Source organism: Symphalangus syndactylus, chromosome 11 (genome assembly GCF_028878055.3).
Source record: "Symphalangus syndactylus isolate Jambi chromosome 11, NHGRI_mSymSyn1-v2.1_pri, whole genome shotgun sequence".
NCBI classification, from domain to species: domain Eukaryota; kingdom Metazoa; phylum Chordata; class Mammalia; order Primates; family Hylobatidae; genus Symphalangus; species Symphalangus syndactylus.
This window is the reverse complement of record NC_072433.2, coordinates 123,773,820-123,793,275: the sequence shown is the minus strand read 5'-3', so window position 1 is coordinate 123,793,275 and position 19,456 is coordinate 123,773,820. Positions and strand designations below refer to the sequence as shown.

General features: G+C 42.7%; 1 protein-coding gene across 8 annotated transcripts in view; it reads right to left on the bottom strand.

Moving 5' to 3' along the window:
• Positions 1-19,456, bottom strand: part of WWOX (WW domain containing oxidoreductase) — a 1,124,776-nt gene that overhangs the window by 769,981 nt on the left and 335,339 nt on the right. For all 8 annotated transcript variants that reach the window (XM_055299642.2, XM_055299646.2, XM_055299643.2 and 5 more), the window contains exon 8: positions 14,567-14,831. In XM_055299642.2, coding sequence (XP_055155617.1) covers positions 14,567-14,831 — 265 coding nt within the window. The remainder of the gene's footprint in view (positions 1-14,566; positions 14,832-19,456) is intronic.

The following is a 19,456-nucleotide window of genomic DNA, read 5'->3' as shown; positions in this document are numbered from 1 at the left end:
GTGAGCAATAAAAGCTTTTAATCACCTGGGTGCAGGCTGAGTCTGAAAAGAGAGTCAGCAAAGGGAGATAGGGGTGGGGCCGTTTTACAGGATTTGGGTAGATAAAGGAAAATTACAGTCAAAGGGGGTTTGTTCTCTGGCGGACAGGAGTGGGGGTCGCCAGGTGCTCAGTGGGGGAGATTTTTGAGCCAGGATGAGCCAGGAAAAGGACTTTCACAAGGTAATGTCATCACTTAAGGCAACGACCAGCCATTTTCACTTCTTTTGTGGTGGAATACCATCAGTTAAGGCAAGGACCGGCCATTTACACTTCTTTTGTGGTGGAATGTCACCAGTTAAGGTGGGGCAGGGCATAATCACTTCTTTTCTGATTCTTCAGTTACTTCAGGCCATCTGGGCATATACGTGCAAGTCACAGGGGATGCGATGGCTTGCCTTGGGCTCAGAGGCCTGACACGGATATATACGTAAGTGTGGCTGAATAATGACACATACACTTTCACCTCTGATAAATACAGATTCAATTCCATCCCTGTCATTTAATAGCTAAGTGATCTAAGACAGTTTACTTACCACTTCTAAACTTCAGTTTCCTTGTCTGTAAAAGGAAGGCAATTTTCTTGATCTTCTACAGGATGTAGAAATTCTACATGATGATGCAATAAGCTGCTTTACACAAGATTTACTAATTTACAGCAAATGCTTAAGAAAAAATTTATTACAGTATTAAAATACTGCCATTGTTACTGGCATATGAGTAAATGTACAGAGTTACAGATCTAGTTTCCTCTGTAATTTTAGAAAACCCATCTGCCCAGGGTCCCTTCCAAGGCTACACACCAAACTTGAATTGAGTCAGATTTTTGTAAGATCCAATACTCTGCCTGTTTGGTTCAGAAAACAGGAAATAACTCAAACATTTCTAAAAACCTTACTTCTGCAAGGCACTGGACTGGACAGAGTACAGAGAAGCATAAATACGACATCCTGTCATCATGACCTTCCAGTATAGCAAAGAAAAGCACAGGGCACAGCATAATACACCTAAAATAGTATATAATTGGCAGTGGCTCACATCTGTCATCCCAGCACTTTGGGAGGCCAAGGTAGGTGGATCTCTTGAGGTCAGAAGTTCATGTCCAGCCTGGTGAACATGGCAAAACTCTGTCTCTACTAAAAATATAAAAATTTGCTGGGTGTAGTGGCACATGCCTGTAATCCCAGCTACTCAGGAGGCTGAGACTGGAGAATGGCTTGAACTCGGGAGGTGGAGGCTGCAGTGAGCAGAGATAATGCCACTGCATTCCAGCCTGGGAGACAGAGGGAGACTCCATCTCAAAAAAAAAAAAACAAAAAACAAAAGTATACACTTGGTACTATAGTTGAAGTTCACCAAATAGTAAGAAAAACATATCATAAGTAATTTTTATAATGTAATAATGAACAATTATAATATTAATTATAGTATCAGTAATAGTAAAATCATCACAATAATCTAACACTTGCTGGCATTTACTGAGTTCCTGGGATGTGACAGAAATGCTTCCAAGTCTTTCCAGGCCTTCCTAACTTCAGTCCTTGCAACAACCGTCTGAGGCAGGCAACATCTGGTGTCACAGCAAAAGCGGACAAGGACCAGAGACTTCAGGATGTTGACCAAGGCCATGGCGAAGGCAAGGGGCAAAATTTGACCTTTAAACCCAAGATCACCTCAGTCAAAAGCCCATACTCTTTCCATACTTCCTATCTAAGACTTGAAAAGAGCTTCATAGGTTACAAAATACTCTCTGGAACATGGTCTCAAGTTTGATGTATATATTTCCTGACCTTTGTACATTAAACTGATAGTTTACTAACTAGTTTTATGGATGATCCCTACTGATAACTTTTCATCACACCAAAGGAAGAAAAAGACATCGATACCATTAGCATTTCTATTTTGCACTTAGTCTTTCCAGATCTAAAAGAAGCAAAATAAGCCCAGTTATCAATCCACATACAGCCAGCTACGCATTTGACTATTTCAGCCAAATTACGCAGCCCATTTTCCAAAGCACAGCAAAGACTAGGCTCATCAAAAACATAAGTAAATCTGTTTCTCATCTTTCCCTCCCGCCTCCGCCCCCCCCCCCCCCCCGCCCCAAGACAGAGTCTTGCTCCATCACCCAGGCTGGAGCACAGTGGCACGATCTCTGCTCATGGCAGCCTCCACCTCCCGGGTTCAAGTGATTCTCATGCTTCAGCCACTAGAGTAACTGGGACTACAGGAAAGCTCCACCACGCCCAGATAAATTTTTTTGTATTTTTTTTTTTTTTTTTTTTTTTTTTTTTGAGACGGAGTCTGGCTCTGTCGCCCAGGCTGGAGTGCAGCGGCGCGATCTCGGCTCACTGCAAGCTCCGCCTCCCGGGTTCACGCCATTCTCCTGCCTCAGCCTCTCCGAGTAGCTGGGACTACAGGCGCCCGCCACCACGCCCGGCTAATTTTTTGTATTTTTAGTAGAGACGGGGTTTCACCGTGGTCTCGATCTCCTGACCTTGTGATCCACCCGCCTCGGCCTCCCAAAGTGCTGGGATTACAAGCGTGAGCCACCGCGCCCAGCCAATTTTTTTGTATTTTTAGTAGAGACAGGGTTTCACCGTGTTAGCTAGGCTGGTTTCAAACTCCCGGCCTCAAGTGATCCAGCCCACCCCAGCCTGTAAACCTGTTTGCTTATCTGTTTTGTTTACTAACCGAAGGTGATATTATTTCTTTCTGTGAAGATGAATTAGTGAAAACAATTACTCAAATTAAAGCTCCCTCCTGGCCTGAAGCCGGAGTGGTTTCTCTCTTCATTTCCATGCCTATCATCTGTCTTCCCAACATAGGGTCCCCATGAGGACAGGGACCTTGTTTAGCATTCTGTCCCTAGCAAAGCACCTGGATTATGTTACATGCTCAATAATATTTACTGAATGAATGAATGCATGCACATCAAAAAGATCTTGTGCCAAGCTTTTTCTCATCAATTTACTCTGGTGAGAGCCCTTCTTCTAGAACATTTTCCCCCTTTACTCACTAACGCCCCAAATCCTTTCTGGAAATAGATGGGGTATGGTATTTACAAAAAGGCACAGACTGAAAGAATGGCTTTTGGATAAAAAGAATTTAGACTCTAGGACAGCTTATACCCAGATGTAAACCTTTATCATTTCTTTCCCTTCACCCCATGAGGTGGTACGTCCAGAAAGGTCTGCATTTCACAGATGAGCTCACCTGGCTCACTACACGATTAGCTGAGACGCAGCGAAAAGTTTTACTGCAGGTTTGGAACGTAGGATCCGAAACACACGCAGAAGAACTATGGAGCTTAAATGGTACCTGTAGGGTTTTCTAGCCCAGTCATTCCAAGCACAACCCCCTCACTTCCAACAAAGGGAAAAACAGTAACAGCAGAATTTGAGCGAGTTCTCCCTGAAGTCAAATATATTTCCATTGAAAGAACTGTTCCTCGGAGGCTAGGCGCGGTGGCTCACACCTGTAATCCCAGGACTTTGGGAGGCGGAGGCTGGTGGATCATGAGGTCAGGAGATCAAGACCATCCTGGCTAACACCTTGAAACGTTATCTCTACTAAGAATACAAAAAATTAGGCGGGTGTAGTGGCACGCGCCTGTAGTCCCAGCTACTCGGAAGTCTGAGGCAGGAAAATTACTTGAACCCGGGAGGCAGAGGTTGCAGTGAGCCGAGACCGCCCCACTGCACTCCAGCCTGGTAACAGAGCAAGACCCCATCAAAAAAAAAAAAAAAAAAGAACTGCTCCTCGTCCCACAGCTGTGTCTGTGGGCCCATGTTAGTCTCCTTTTTTCATTTCCTTTCAAATTAAACTGTTCTATTAACCCACAGGATGACTATTCTTGGTTAACTGATTCATTTTACAGATAAGAAAACTGAGGGCGAGAGAGCCTAAGTGATTTGCTCAGAGACACACAATTGTCTAACGAGAGCACACTCTAAAATTACATTAGATGAGTAAGACATAAAGAAGGAAACCCATGACCACAGAGCCCGGCACGGAGCTGGGAACATGTTCTCAGCTGATTTGCAAAGTACTCCTTTATCTTGGTGTAAGAAGAAGAGGGAGAGGGGTTCCATTTCCAAACGATTCCGAGCACCAGGTTTCAGCCCTGTTTGTTTTTGCTAGGAAAACATTACCTTACACCTCACAGGGAAAAATCAACATGTCCAGTGAGTTATACAAAAATCACTGCTCACAGAAGAAACATTCCAGAAACATCGTCATGGGGCAATACAAACTCCTGGCCTCGGTTTAATCACGCTGGCCTCCAATATCTAAACTGCGTTGCAGCCAAAAATCACTGGAAATAAGTATGAAATTGGAGAAAAGGAAACTGAAAGAGGGGAGGATCAAAGAAGGCACCACAAACTTAAAAGAAAAAAGAAAAGTAATAAAAGAGCTACAAAGAGTTATAAAGAGGCAGCGCATTACCAAAATGCCAAGGGGCACACAGAAGAAAAGGAAACCGGGAAGATAAAACTGGGGGAATTGCAAATCTTGGTTAAATGTTCATTAAATAATTTGTCACACATATTAGGGCCAGATAGTCACTTTCTCCCCCTCTCTGAGTGCTCATTCAGGAACAAAGGCCGAGGTCGACTTAAAACACTAAAAAGCAAGGCAGAAAAAATATAGTGATGAGGTGCTACAGCCTCACAAAGGCAGATCTAGTTTCCTTCTCTTTGTTTTTAACAAGAAAGTGGCCACTGTTTCCTCCAAGCTAAGGTGTGCTCTTGGTGCCGGTAAAACAGGCAACCAGGGGGCTTAAAATCTGCACTGTGGAAGCCTCCTGAGTTCTGATGACCAAAGTGTAATCTGTCTTACTGGTTCCTGAGGCTTGGACATACAGATTTTTATTTATTTATTTTTTTCAGTCTCACTCTGTCACCCAGGCTGGAGTGCAGTGATGTGATGTCAGCTCACTGCAACCTCCACCTCCCAGGTTCAAGTGATTTTCATTTCTCAGCCTCCCAAGTAGCTGGGACAACAGACAGGAGCCACCACACACAGCCTTTTTTTTTTTTTTTTTTTTTTTTTTTTTGAGACAGAGTCTCGCTCTGTCACGCAGGCTGGAGTGCAGCGGCGAGATCTTGGCTCAGTGCAACCTCTGCCTCCCGGGTTGACGTTCTCCTGCCTCAGCCTCCTGAGTAGCTGGGACTACAGGCGCCCACCACCGCAACCACTACCACGCCCAGCTAATTTTTTTGTATTTTTAGTAGAGACAGGGTTTCACTGTGTTAGCTAGGATGGTCTCGATCTCCCGACCTCGTGATCCACCCGTCTCAGCCTCCCATAGGGCTGGGATTACAGGCGTGAGCCACCACACCTGGCCAGCGAATTTTTTTGTATCTTTTTAGTAGAGACAGAGTTTCGAAATGTTGACCACGCTGGTCTCGAACTCCCGACCTCAGGTGATTCATCTGCCTCGGCCTCCGAAAGTGCTGGGATTACAGACGTGAGCCACTGTGCCCAGCTCATATGAAATTTTTACGTTCAATGTTAACAGGCAGCATTAGGCCTTCTATGACAGACACAGTGCCATCATTAGGAGAATGGGTATCTATAAACAACGGGAAGAGAAGCAATCAATTTCTCGTGAAATAAGCCAGGCGCAGAAAGACAAATACTCTATGATCTCACTTTTTGTGTGGAATTTAAAGCAGTCAAACTCACAGAAGCAGAGAGTAGAGGGCAGTTCCCAGGAGGTGCTCGTAGTGGGGAAGTGGGATGGGGTGGTAAATGGGGAGATAGTGGTCAAAGGATCCTAAGTTTCAGTTAGACAGAATGAATACATTCTGAAGATCTATTGTATAGCATGGTGAATACAGTTAACGATAGTAATAATAATAATGTATTACATACTTGAAAATTGCTGAGACTAGACTTTCAATGTTCTTGCCACACACAAAAAATGAGAGCTATGTAAGGCGATGGATGTGTAATTAGCTTGATTGTGGTAGTCATTTCACCATGCATATGTATACCAAAACATCACATTTCACACCAGGAATACATATAGTTTTTTTTTCTCTTTAGAGATAGGGTCTCGCTATGTCACCCAGGCTGGAGTGCAGGGGCACCATCATAGCTCACTGCAGCCTTGAACAGCCAAGCTCAAGTAATCCTCCCACCTTGGCCTCCTGAACTGTTAGGATTATTGGCATGAGCCACCATGCCCAGCCACAAACACAAACACACACACACACACACACACACATACGTGCACATATATGAAATTTTTATTTGTCACTCATACCTCAGTAAAGCTGGGGAAAATAATGGTAATAATGACAGCAACAATGCTTATTGAGTATTTAGTATGTTCTGTATGCTGAACATTCGTAATCTTTAATTTCTACTGCAAGCCAATTACAATAGTAGTTAACATTTCTTCAGCATCTAGCACATTGTAGAGGCCTTAAGTTCATAACGTCTTTAATTCCCAAGACAAGCCCATGAGGTAGTTCTAACATCGCAGTTGTACGCATGAATCTTGATCAGGTTTTGAACCTTGCCCAAGAGTTAGAATGGGAGAGAGCTGGGGTTGGACCCAAGAGCTGCCTACCTCTAAAGCTCATCCTGTCTCTCCCATGCCTCACCTCTCTCTCCTTACGTTCATTCCCTCCATACATACCCACACCACTGGATACGTCCCTTACATGTCATTTGACCATGAGCCTGGGGGACCTTGGGGGCTTGCTATGTGACTCTGAGCAGGTCTCCTTGCCTTATCTTTTATGTATTTACACATTCTAAACTATAATCCCTTGCCTACCTCAGAGGGATAATGATAAGAAGTACATTAAGGACTCTCATTGATTGAGCACCTGGTCATCTTTCACGTATTCATTTACAAACATTTACAGAAAATTTACTGTATGGACCAGAGATACAGTAGTGTGAAGGCAAAAACACCACTGTCAAGAGAAGGGGAGGCAGACATTAAATAAGAAACTACAGCCGGGCGCGGTGGCTCATGCTTGTAATCCCAGCACTTTGGGAGGCCGAGGGGGGGGGGGGGTGGATCACAAGGTCAGGAGTTCGAGACCAGCCTTAACATGCAGAAACCCCATCTCTACTAAAAATACAAAATTAGCCGGGCATGGTGGTGTATGCCTGTAATCCCAGCTACTCAGGAGGCTGAGGTAGGAGAATTGCTTGAACCTGGGAGGCGGAGGTTGCGGTGAGCTGAGATCGCACCATTGCACTCCAGCCTGGGCAACAAGGACGAAACTGCGTCTCCAAAAAAACCAAAAAACAAAAAACAAAAAAACAGAAAAAACCCTAAGGAAAGAAAGAGCATGGAGCCAGAAGTGGCTTGAGGTATGGTAGGTCAAGTGGATGGGGACGGGGTAAGACTAGATGCCTTTCATTTCAAGTCTCACTTCCTCTCACAACCACCCTATCAAATTGACAGCATTTCCATTTGATTAATGAGAAAACTATTAAAATGCGTACATACCTATTCAACAGTGCCTGTGTCAACACTATTACCCTATCCTTTTTCCTCAAAATCAGAGTTCGCCTCCCACTCTAGAGGCTCAAAAAGCCAGTTATGCACTTTTCTAGTCTCCTTTATAACTAGGACACAAATAGGTGAAGCAGTCCCAACCAGTGGGATCGGACGGGAAGTCAACTCAGGAGGACAGTTCTGAAGCAGAATGCTCTCTCTCTTGATAAAGGAAAAAAGCATACAATGAGGAGCCTCACCCCTCCCATCTGTGCCTTCAGACCTTATGAAATAGGATGCAATGGCTGGCACCACAGAAGCCATCTTGTAAGCATGAGGGAAAAGTGAAGATCATCACACAGGAGCTACTCATATACTACCAAACACAACCCTTGCTGCCTCAGCTCCTCTGGATATATGGGAAAGCAAAACCTCTATTATTCCAATCACCTTTAAGTGGGTGTTAATAACTTGTGGCCTTAAGCAGCTAAACTGATGTAGAAAATTAACCTCAGAAAGGTCAAATCATTTCAAAATTATGTAACTAAAAGGGAGCAGAGGCTGCATTTGGAATACAACCCTCAAGATTCTAAATCCTTTGCTCTTTTCCCGCTTACTTATATGCATTGGTCTCTGGACTAAGCAAGCACCGTACACTTAAAAGCTTTGGACATAATGACGAAAGACTACTGAAACCGATGTTAATGCTAATCCAGGGCAGGAAGAAGAATGTTTCAGGCTGCAAGAAGGTGGCCTCAGTGGCGTAAGAGGAGCCAAGCCAGCTACCAGGTGCTTCTGTTGACAGGCAACTGCAGGAAAGCGCCAGTGTGGTCCAACCACAGAGGGGTCCTGAGAGTCCAGTCTTCTAACATATCTGGACTGGCAAGAGAAAGACAACCAGAGAATTCAGCCCCCACTCAGGAGTCTCAAAATGTTAGATTCATGAAGAATACAATGAAATTTCCACTTTGAAAACCATATTTCCCCCTCGCAACAGAAAGAAGCCTGTTTTATACACCCTCTGCCTTGTATGTGATACACCAATGTACCAACACACATTCAAACAGGGGGCTTTGCCCTTGATAGTATCTACAGTGTAGTCAGCTGCAGGTATTTAAAGGTGGAAAGGGGGAGAAATATTTTTCTAAAATACTAATTCCAGGAACAAATCAACATCTATTATCTCCTTCATTATGTTTTAAATTGTACAACTATAAATCACCCTGCAGCAGGTTATTCAAGGGCAGAATTACCCCGTTTGGCTTTCACGAAGGTTAGAAGAATGACATCTTGTGCTTTTTCTAGTTATAATTTATAACTCTGCAACAGAACCAGCATTGCCGGCCCATCCATTAGCAGGGTAGCCACACATCCGTTAAAACTCAGCACGATGACTGGCTTTACACGGGCACAGGAAAAGTAATCCGATCATCGCAGAAGTTCCATAAACGTAAGCCATTTTTTAATGTAAAATGATTTGAAAATGCAGTTCCCTAAAACATCTGCTAAGCTCTCGCTACCCTAACACATGATATTCTTTCTACTGTTACCTGCCAACACAAATATGTGGTTGCACAAAACACTCCTAAGAGGCACGTGACACCACTCGGCTTCAAATCTGCATACTGGTCCACAAAGGACTGGCTTGGACCTGGGAACTCTGGCAAGGATGTGTTTACCAGAAATGAAAGCTTATGTGGAAAAAAAAAAAAAGGTGGGGCTGGTGGTGGGGGCGGCATTCATTTCAGTGAAGGTGCCGTCAAACATTTTAGAAAGGAAGCATAAGTGCATAACTAGACATAGATGCCAGGGGCATTACTGTGCACTGGACAAAGCAAACGCAGCTGCAATTAGCAAGTGAAAGTTTACAAGGCTGGTATATCATTTTCTTGAACACGCTGAGTGAGCTCTGTGTGCTTTTCAACTACAAAATAAGGATAATAATTCTAAGATTGTAGAACTTGGAATTATTAATTCTAACAAAAATTATGAGAAATTAATGAAAATATATGCTGATACATAAAGCATTGTGGTATCTGGGAAAATTGCCAGTCTGCATCTCTATTTGGAAGTGTGGTAGGATTCTAAAGTCATCACACATGGGTACAACTGCAAAAAGCCAAGATTAGCCTTGAAAATCCCTTATGTGCACCAGACACAATGCCTGGTTTTGTGAATTAAACCCATAGAATAATATGTATATATAAATATAGATACTAAAATACAATACACTTTTTCACCAACTCGGAAGTTCTTACCAAACAATACACATTAATGCATGCCTGTAAAAAACATTTCAGAGTAATTTAACTGCATAAAAGAATGCTCTAGAGTCAAGAAAATAAACATGTAATGCATGCATGATGTGACTTCATTATTAGAAAGTGCTCAGCAAATGTAAGTTTCCTTTAACATATTTTAGAAGCAACTATTTGAAGTATCTTGCATCTTTTTTAGAACGACGCTTAAAAATAACTCAATTTCCAAGTTTATCTGTGATTTTTATTTTACCATAAATTGGAGGGAGGAAGAAACAAACACTTCTCCCCCAGGACTCCCCAATACACTTGTCCAGTTCTCTGGATCCCAAGGGGAAGAGGGAGGCAGAGACATGGCTTTACCACTAGGAGCCGCTGTGCTGAGAATTGATTCCTGTGAGTTTCTCATTAGTGATTATTATACTGCAGGCAGCCAAAATGGAAAAATTAATTAATTTCAAAGTGATAATGCATTTACAGCAACAATTAGAAATGTATAACTGTAAAAGGGCAACATTTAAAAGACAGATTACATTTAATAAAGTTGCACAAGAACATCCAATTGTAAAATTACTGATCTGCAACAATATTCCTTAAACAGGCACTTAAAATAGCCTGACTCCATGAAGGGTGACCTAATTACTGTAACTAAAATCACCGCAGTCACAGCAAGTCACAGCAAATAAAAAAGGGACGCTGATATTAGAATACTGCTGTTTAATACTTAAGGGAGCCAGCTACAGGGAAGAAATGAAGGCAGTGCTTCCGAGCGCAAGGCTGGAAGTACACATTTCTTGCTCCCCTGACCTCATGCAATGGAATGTGTACTCCAGCAATACTGGTGTCAGAAGGAAACACCCTCTCTAAGGTAAAAGGCAGACAAGGCAGAGCACACTAGCCATCTGGTGATAGGGAGATTGCGTCTATGATAAGCTTCTCAATCACAATTAGAAATCCAGCCTTTACCTAGGGAAGAAATGGGATGCGACTGCGTGGTTTATATCCAAAAATATGCCTGCATTAAAATAGCAGAAGTGCACCCTTTGTCCAAGAAAGATGCCTTATCCTGACGGAAGCAATGCTGAGCCACATACGCAGTATAACCCAAGATGGTGACTTTTCCAGTCAGTCTAGTCCATCTTACTAGGAAAATGACCAACCCGAGGTCTACATTCACAGGGACTCCTCTCCTAAATACAGAGTCCTAAATGTTTATGAAAGAAAAGTGAATGCCTGTGAATTTGACAAGTCAGCTCAGAACGCCCATTCCACCTCTGCATGAAGTGATGTATTACTTTCAATGGCAAAAACCACAATAACTTTTGTATCCACCTAATATATAGAACCCTGATGGCTAAAAAAGTAGTACCAAACACTTAAATACATAAATACATTAGACAGGATTTTTTTAAGAATCTTAGCTACATATTCCATAGTCTTCGTCATCTTCACCCTTATCTAAAGTCCATTTGTGACATATAAAAGTTGCTATTTTCTAATCACTTAAGGTCAGAAACAAGAAAAGTCCACACGGCTTCCTCACAAATGAGACGTGCAGGTTGGAGATCACTGGCCCACCTGGACGCCCTTCCTACCTGGCCAGTAAACCTCTCCCTGAGTCTTTGGGGCCAGGGACAAAGCCCTTCCCTTCCCTTCCCTTTCCAGACTCCCCATTTGCAGACTCTTGTTCTGTCAGCAGACATTGCATTTTGGAGAATCATCATCGGGACTAAGGTACTGCTCACAACAACAAGAGTAACAGCCATCGTGGCAAGAAGTACTGCATACCTCCTATGCCAGAGGCACTATGCTGGCACGTCGTTTCACCGCACTCTCCAATACGGCAGTCACTTGGCACATGTGGTGGTTTTCAGTTCGAATTAACTAACATGAAATCAAATTAAAAATTCACTTCCTCAGTTCTATTAGCCACATTTTTAGAACTCAACAGCCACATGTGGCCCATGGCTACCATACTGGACAGCCAGATTATATAATCATTGCAGAAATTCTATATCCATCATTATTGATGTTAGATGCATTACTGTCGGTCCTTACACTAACCTGTATCATCATTTTCAACGTAATGAGACAGGCTCAGAAAGCTGGTGACATGTCGAAGTTGTTCCAGTGGTCAAGGGTAAGAGCTGAGCTTAGCCATCAGCACCATTAGCAGGAGAGTTGTGAGGTCCACTGTCCCAGGCTGCCACTTTCTTCTCTTGCCACCACCAGGAAGCCATGTCAAATCCCATCTCAAGTACAAGGGAAATGCTCACGTCCCCTGCCCTTTCTATGAGTGCCCTTCCCCAGACAACTTCAACAAAACCTGGGATTTTTGCGATGTCGCCACTTTTCTCCAAACCCTCTGAGCTACCCATTCGTTTTCCCACAGCTTTCTCACCCAGGGATCTAAACCTTAGTGCACGGTTAATCTTTTACCGAAGACTGCTCCCAGAGGACATTTGTTTCTCCCAAGCCTTGCCTTGCTGTAAGCATTGAGGCCTGTTCACAAGTAGTCTCTGACCTCTCCTGCCAGGGAAATAGGAGAAACTGCAGGAGGGTGCAGGAGAGGCTGATGCACAGTGGTGGGGTAGGCAAAGGAGTTAGGCACGGAGGTTGGGCATCTGCCATTACTAAGACACACTACAGGTATGGTGCTCACTAAGTGGCAACCTTCATCCAATTCGTTGTGCATCCTCCCCCACATGGTAATCCTTCTGCCTCCATTTCTAACCCCATACTCTGGTTTTCCACTCAGCCCAAGTCCTGAGCACATGTACCCCCAAAACAGCTAACACTCTGATATCATGATACAGCCACTGACCCAACTTAATTTGCTGGTATTTTTTAGAAATACTCCTGTTAGGTCCAACCAGTCAACATTCAAGTCTCACTTTATTAAGCATATTATATTAAATATTAGATATTAATCAACTCTTCTCCAATAAATAAAAATATTTACCCTGACTTTATATTTTCTCTCCCTTCTTCTCCCACCTGCCCTGGCACAGAGTCCCTAAGCAATGGGACCAGGCCACAGAGTAACAGTTTCCACTATTTTCTGTCAACGACTCCTCATCCATTAGAGTCTACAACAAATGGCAGATGGTTATATTACCCTTCACCAAATTCCAGAGTCACAGACTCATCTCTCAATCTTTCCCATCACGTTCTTCTGATTAGGGACCTTACCGAAGAAGGAGAAAACGAACTCTCTGATGCCACCGAACCGAGCTCCTTAGAACTCATCGATGATCAAACACAAGTGAGATGACTCAAGACCCAAAGATTACAAATGATGACTGACTGGACTTGTTAATGCGGAAGGCAGTGGGCAAGCAGAAAATAAGGAAGAATCCATCTGTCTCCTCTCCCCATTCCTAAACGCCTAATTTAAATGGCACTGGCACCCAGTTCAGATCCATATTCCTTCTTTTCATGTAAACTGAAGGACAGAACAAAGTATGAGCCATAACCATGGTCAAAGAAACTTTCAGGAAGAGGCTGCACTTATGCAGTCATCAACAGCAAATTGATGGGGAAATTTCAAAACCCTGTGATCCACCAACAGAAAAGTTTCATTCATTTACTTTCTAGAGATCAATCCCACCCTGTGGCATGGAGCACCATTCTCCACAGGTCCTTTCACTGCAACTGATCCTAAGTATTCAGCTCTTGGAATATGTCTGTTTACTTTGCATAAAAACAACTTGGATGATTTGAATAAAAGATATACTTACTTACCTCCTCCTAAGCAGTTCCAAACACTTTTGATGTGGTTTTAAAAGTCATCCCCAAATATGAAGGTTGAGGATGGCAGGTGGGAATAAGTGTAAGAGAAGGCAACAGACAGTTTCCAAGGCTGTGAGATCAGTCGGAGGATAACAGGCTTGCAATAGTTCTTTTTTTGTTGTTGTTTTGCTTTGTCTTATTAACATCCTAGGTCCAACTTTGAAGGCCTGTCATATTGCTAAAAGGCAAATGTGTTTGGGAAAAGGGTGATTTCTGTAGAGTAGATTCTAAGTTTGGGTAACTGGAATACTGGTGTCCACTAATGGGAAGACATTTTTGAAGTCCTTTGGTTTTGAAAAATAATCTACCAAATATATTGTGGAAAATATGCTTTCTTCATTCAAATTACTTCCTATTAAAATAGTTTCATAGAAGGTTCTTAATATGGTTGATAAATGAACATCAAATTATAAAAACGTCATATAACCTTTGTGAACACTTCCAAACGTAACCACAGTACCGTGATTCATCCAAAATCATCTTTGGGAAAGTAATGAAGAAAACACACTCCTAGCTATCAAAGGATTCTCCAACAGAGGATTATACCCATTAGAAGAAAAATTTAGAACATCAGATACAGATTTTCTGTGAAACAAAGGAATCACATCTGCTGAAAATTCAGTAGTCATCAATCTTTGTTGTTCAACCACTGACACAAAACAGCAGTTTTCAAGTGCTCCACTCAACAAAATAGATTTTCAAAGTTTCTGAATAAAAAAACCCCAAAAAACCAAAAACAAACAAAAAAATCACCATTTCCATAAGGACTTTCAGCCATATTTAACATGATACTGAAACCCACAACTTCTACCCAGCCCTCCAAGACGCATTTACCCAAACAAATTCAACCGAAAGCTGATGAAAATGTGTTCAAGAGCCCTTTATGACGGGCTGGACAATGTTACTACTGAGACCAGACTAATGCCCGCAAGAGGTAAAAAGGTGGAGACACAGGTGTGCAGGTTTCTCTAGGACCCAAGGTGTTAGCGGCGCCAGAAGCTGTTCTCTTACCATGGACTTGGTGAAAGGCCTCGCCAAGGTAAACAGCAGTGTGTACACCCACCAGCTGCGATGAATGTTGGAGTACATCATATTTCCAGGATGCACTGCGTTTGACGTGACGCCACGCGGGGAGAGGCGACGGTGCAGCTCACTGGAGAAGAGAACATTGCAGAGCTTGGACCTGTTATAAGCCAGCATTGCCCAATAGTCGTTTCTTGATGGAGAGAGGCGACTGAAGTCCAGTTTTCCCAAGGAGTCGTTAATATCTGTAAATCTTAAAAATAGGAAATATGACGTGAAGCAACCAAGTTCTAACTTCCCACACAGCTTTTTATTTTTATTAGAAATCTAAGGAAGGCTGGGCCCAGTGGCTCACATCTGTAATACCAGCACTTTAGGAGGCCAAGTGGATCACATGAGGTCGGGAGTTCAAGACCAGCGTGGCCAACATGGCAAAACCCCATCTCTACTAAAAATACAAAAATTAGCCAGGTGTGGTGGCATGCCTGTACACGGGAAGCTGAGGCAAGAGAATCGCTGGAACATGGGAGGCGGAGGTTGCAGGGAGCCAAGATCATGCCACTGCACTCCACCCTCGGCAACAGAGCTAGACTCGGTCTCAAAAAAAAAAAAAAAAAAAAAAAGGAAACTGAAGAAACTATGTAGAGATGACTAAAAACTCAATCTTGCATACATCAAAACAAAGTCTCCCTTAAAGATTGACAATGGTGATTTAACAATATAAACACAGGTCATGTCTTGTGGCTCATGCCTATAATCCCAGCACTTTAGGAAGCTGAGGTGGGAGGATTGCTTGAGCATAGGAGTTCAAGACCAGCCTAGGCAACATAGGGAGACACCATGTCTACAAAAAAATAAACAATTAGTTGAGTATGGTAGCACATGCCTGTGGTCCCAGCTACTTGGGAGGCTGAGGCAGGAGGATCGCTTCAGCCTGGGAGGTTGAGGTTGCAGTGAGCTATGATTGTGCCACTCACCTCTAGCGTGGGCAACAGAGTGAGACCCCCATCTCTAAAAGTAAGAATTTAAAATTTAAAAATTAAAAAAAAAAAAAAAGGAGTGGCTCCAAAGAGAGACTTCAATAAACACCCACACTCATAAATGTATCAGTCCTGACATACTGAACTCTTTCCCCATGCTCTAACATATATTTTTCAAAACCTTCAACAGGAAGTTCAAAGATAATTAAATTAAACAGAAAAGCATCTTGAATAAAGGGCTGCTGCTTTTGGAAACAGAAAGATATCACATTCCTAACCTTTGACAGGGCTTTCCTGGATTATTTTAGCTAATGCTTGAGTCCTGTGTATTTTCATTTGAGCATCCAAGAAATTATAGATGAGTCTTGTTGCCTCTAAGACTATTTTCTAGATTAAAAATTAATGATTATAAAGGGGTTATAACCTTGGTGAGGTACTATCAATAGTCTTATACGTTTAAAAGATAAATGTAAACAAAGCCAAGATGAGTTCTGGCACAGTCTAATGTTTTTAAGTATACCCATGGCATGGATGTACACAAATCAACGTAACTAGTTGATGTTTTATAATTGGGTCTGACGGAGTCGTTAAACACCAGCTGTTTGTTTCTTTCCCTTTGTCTCTTTCTCTTAAATAACAACCATGTAGTGACTTCCCTTACAAAATGGATCACAACAAACAAAAGGAATTTTCTAAATGGTCTCATCTTTGTCAAAGGACCCCTCATATTCTGCTTCTATAAGCTCATTCTGGGCACCAGGTAATGAGGAAGCATAATGGGAATGCTCTAGAAAACTGCTATGGAAAACAAAAAGCAAAAGGTAAAATGAAAATTATGGAATCATCCTATTGTTCCTTAATATCAGCAGCTCACGTTGGGCTAAGACCAAGAAAAGCATGGCAAGGGCAGATGAAATTCATGTTTTAATGGAAATGAAATATACCTTCCACAGGATTCAGTGACACGCAATTTCTAGTGTTAAATGACATAGCTGCTCTAAAGTCATCAACAAAGCTGATGGCCATAAATGTCATCAAGGATACAGAAACGAGACCTTGAAACGAATTGTTGGCTGCCTGTTTTCAAGTACCCAAACCACAGGAAGAGTCTGACTTCCAAGCTTAATTGTCTAAGGCAGTGGAACTCAGCGGAAAATTTGAAAATATATGAAGGCCTTCTTCTGGTTGTCATGATGATTGCTGGTGATGGTAGCAGGGATGGTAGATGTCTTGCAATGCAGATGATGTCTTGCTCAGTGAAGACTGCCCCAATGCATACTCGTGCAGATGAAAAGCCTGTGGATCCACTGAATTTCCAGGTGGGTAGTGCAACAACTATTCACATGTAGAATGAATGAAGGCACTTTCAGATTTTGTGCGATTTTTGGGGGGTGACTGATATGGTTTGGCTGTGTCCCCAACCAAATCTCACCTTGAATTGTAATAACCCCCATGTGTCAAGGGCAGAGCCATGTGGAGATAAGTGAATCACAGGGGCGGTTCCTCCCATACTGTTCTCGTAGTAGTGAGTAAGTCTCACGTGATCTGATGGTTTTATAAATGGGAATTCCTCTGCACATGCTCTCTTGCCTGATGTCATGTAAGACACCCCCTTGCTCTTCCTTCATCTTCTGCCATGATTGTGAGGTCTCTCCAGCCATGTGGAACTGTGAGCCCATTAAACCTGTTTCCTTTATAAATTACCCAGTCTCGGGTATGTCTTTCTTAGCAGCACGAGAACAGACTAATACAGTAAGGCTTCACTCAAGGTTGGTGGTGCTGGAGTCTGCAATACCACACACCAGGTAATGGTGTGCTTTTTTTTGAAGAGTCCGTTAAAGGTGATTAATCTATGGATACGTAAGTCCCATCTTTCCTGTAGCCCGGCCCAAGCATTTACATGTTGAAACACACACCATTTTGTTTCAGTTATTTTTTCTTACAGTAAAGCTATCATATCGAATTGAAAATATATTTGTGCATTTAAGTTATGTTACTTGCTAACTTTGTTTCAACATAATAAGGTATTACAGAACAGATATCACACAAAGGTGCTACTGAGTTGAGAATCCAATGATCCAAGGTATGGGACATGACTTGAAAACTCTACCTACATGGCACAGAAAACAGGGACAAGGATTTAGAGAGTATCTAAAAGGTATGGAATAAATATAGCACCACCCATTCCCTCTCTCATCTTTCGTCAACTGCTTCCGGGCATATTTGTTTAGCCCGACCCTGTTCAGGGACTACTTCTTCCAGGAAGCTCTCCATAATGAACTCTTCCACAGCTGGATATCGCAGTGATTTTTTGGATGGAAGTCACGGAGAGAATGAAAGAAGCTATGCAAGGCAGATAAACTACATGTCTCCATGGACATTAAGTATCCACTCTTCAGGACCCAGGCCATGACACCATTCCTAGTGTTCAGTGACATTAGTGGCCTTCCAAGATCGGTGAAAAGGCTCACTGTGTCATCTTTCTGTTCTATCTGTACATTGTTCCTCCGTCATCACCACACCAGACTGTAAGTCAGTTGATCACCTGATTCCAAAACTAGACTGTGAATTCTTGGGAAGTGGACTGTAAGACTCTTGAGTGTTGCTTACTACAGTGCCTGACACATAGTAAGGACTCAATACAGAATTACACGATTAAAGTTTGGTCATGGGTTTGGAATTCCAATCCAACGACCAAGTCCTTAATAAAAAAAAACAAAGGAACACAAATCCCATGATGAGAATTTCAGTTTCCCTTGTTTCAAGTCTTGCTCTAAAGGTAAAATTTACCACTAGGTTCAACTCTTCTATGTTTTCCATTAATGTTTACATGTGGAACTTCCTCACGTTCACGGCTTTTGGTTTTTGCTTATTTTTTTAGAGACAAGGTCTTGCTTTGTTGCCCATGCTAATCTCAACTTCTGAGCTCAAGGGATCCTCCTGCCTCAGCTTCCTGAGTAACTGGTATTACAGGTATATGCTATCATCATACACAGTGATTTTCTACTGTTAAGAATAAGGTCCCTGCTTAGGTATTTAAGGATAACACAGAAGTACCTCATGACTAGGGAACACTAAGTAAATTAAATGTCTAAGAGGAGAAAGTCATTTCTTCTTGATCCCGAATCTAGAAGCGAGTCAAAAAAAATCCCATGATGAGAAATTAGAACCGGCCAGGTGCAGTGGCTCAAGCCTATAATCCCAGCACTTTGGGAGGCCGAGGCGGGCGGATCACAAAGTCAGGAGATCAAGACCATCCTGGCTAACACGGTGAAACACCATCTCTACTAAAAGTACAAAAAATCAGCCAGGCGTAGTGGCGGGCGCCTGTAGTCCCAGCTGCTCGGGAGGCTGAGGCAGGAGAATGGCATGAACCTGGGAGGCAGAGCTTGCAGTGAGGCGAGATCGCGCCACTGCACTCTAGCCTGGGTGACAGAACAAGACTCCGTCTCAAAAAAAAAAAGAAATTAGACAACCAGGAAGGACAGTTTCAAGATGGAGAAGTACCAGCTGCTACATATCAGGCACTCTCTCTGCAAACAGGTCTTTGCTATAAGGTTGACCCCTGATTTCCTTCCCCACTGCCTCCTGGGTAGATAGTCCACTTTTACAGTCTCATTAGCTAGCACTGACAGTCCTCCAGGAAGTGGCAAGGGTGGGCCAGCTTCTGATCTCTCTGAGCCAAAAAAAAGGCTTCCTGAAAAACGACGATGTTCACCTCTCAGCTCCAGAGGTAGTAAAACAACTCTTCAGATGCTGCTGACTCTATTTTCAAGTTGACAAAATGACGAAGCCAAACAATTATGTCTTAATAGAATTTTCCCTTACTAGTACATTAAAAGATTGACATTTGCTCCGTGGACAGTAACACTTGCTTTGTAGGGCACCCACCACCCCC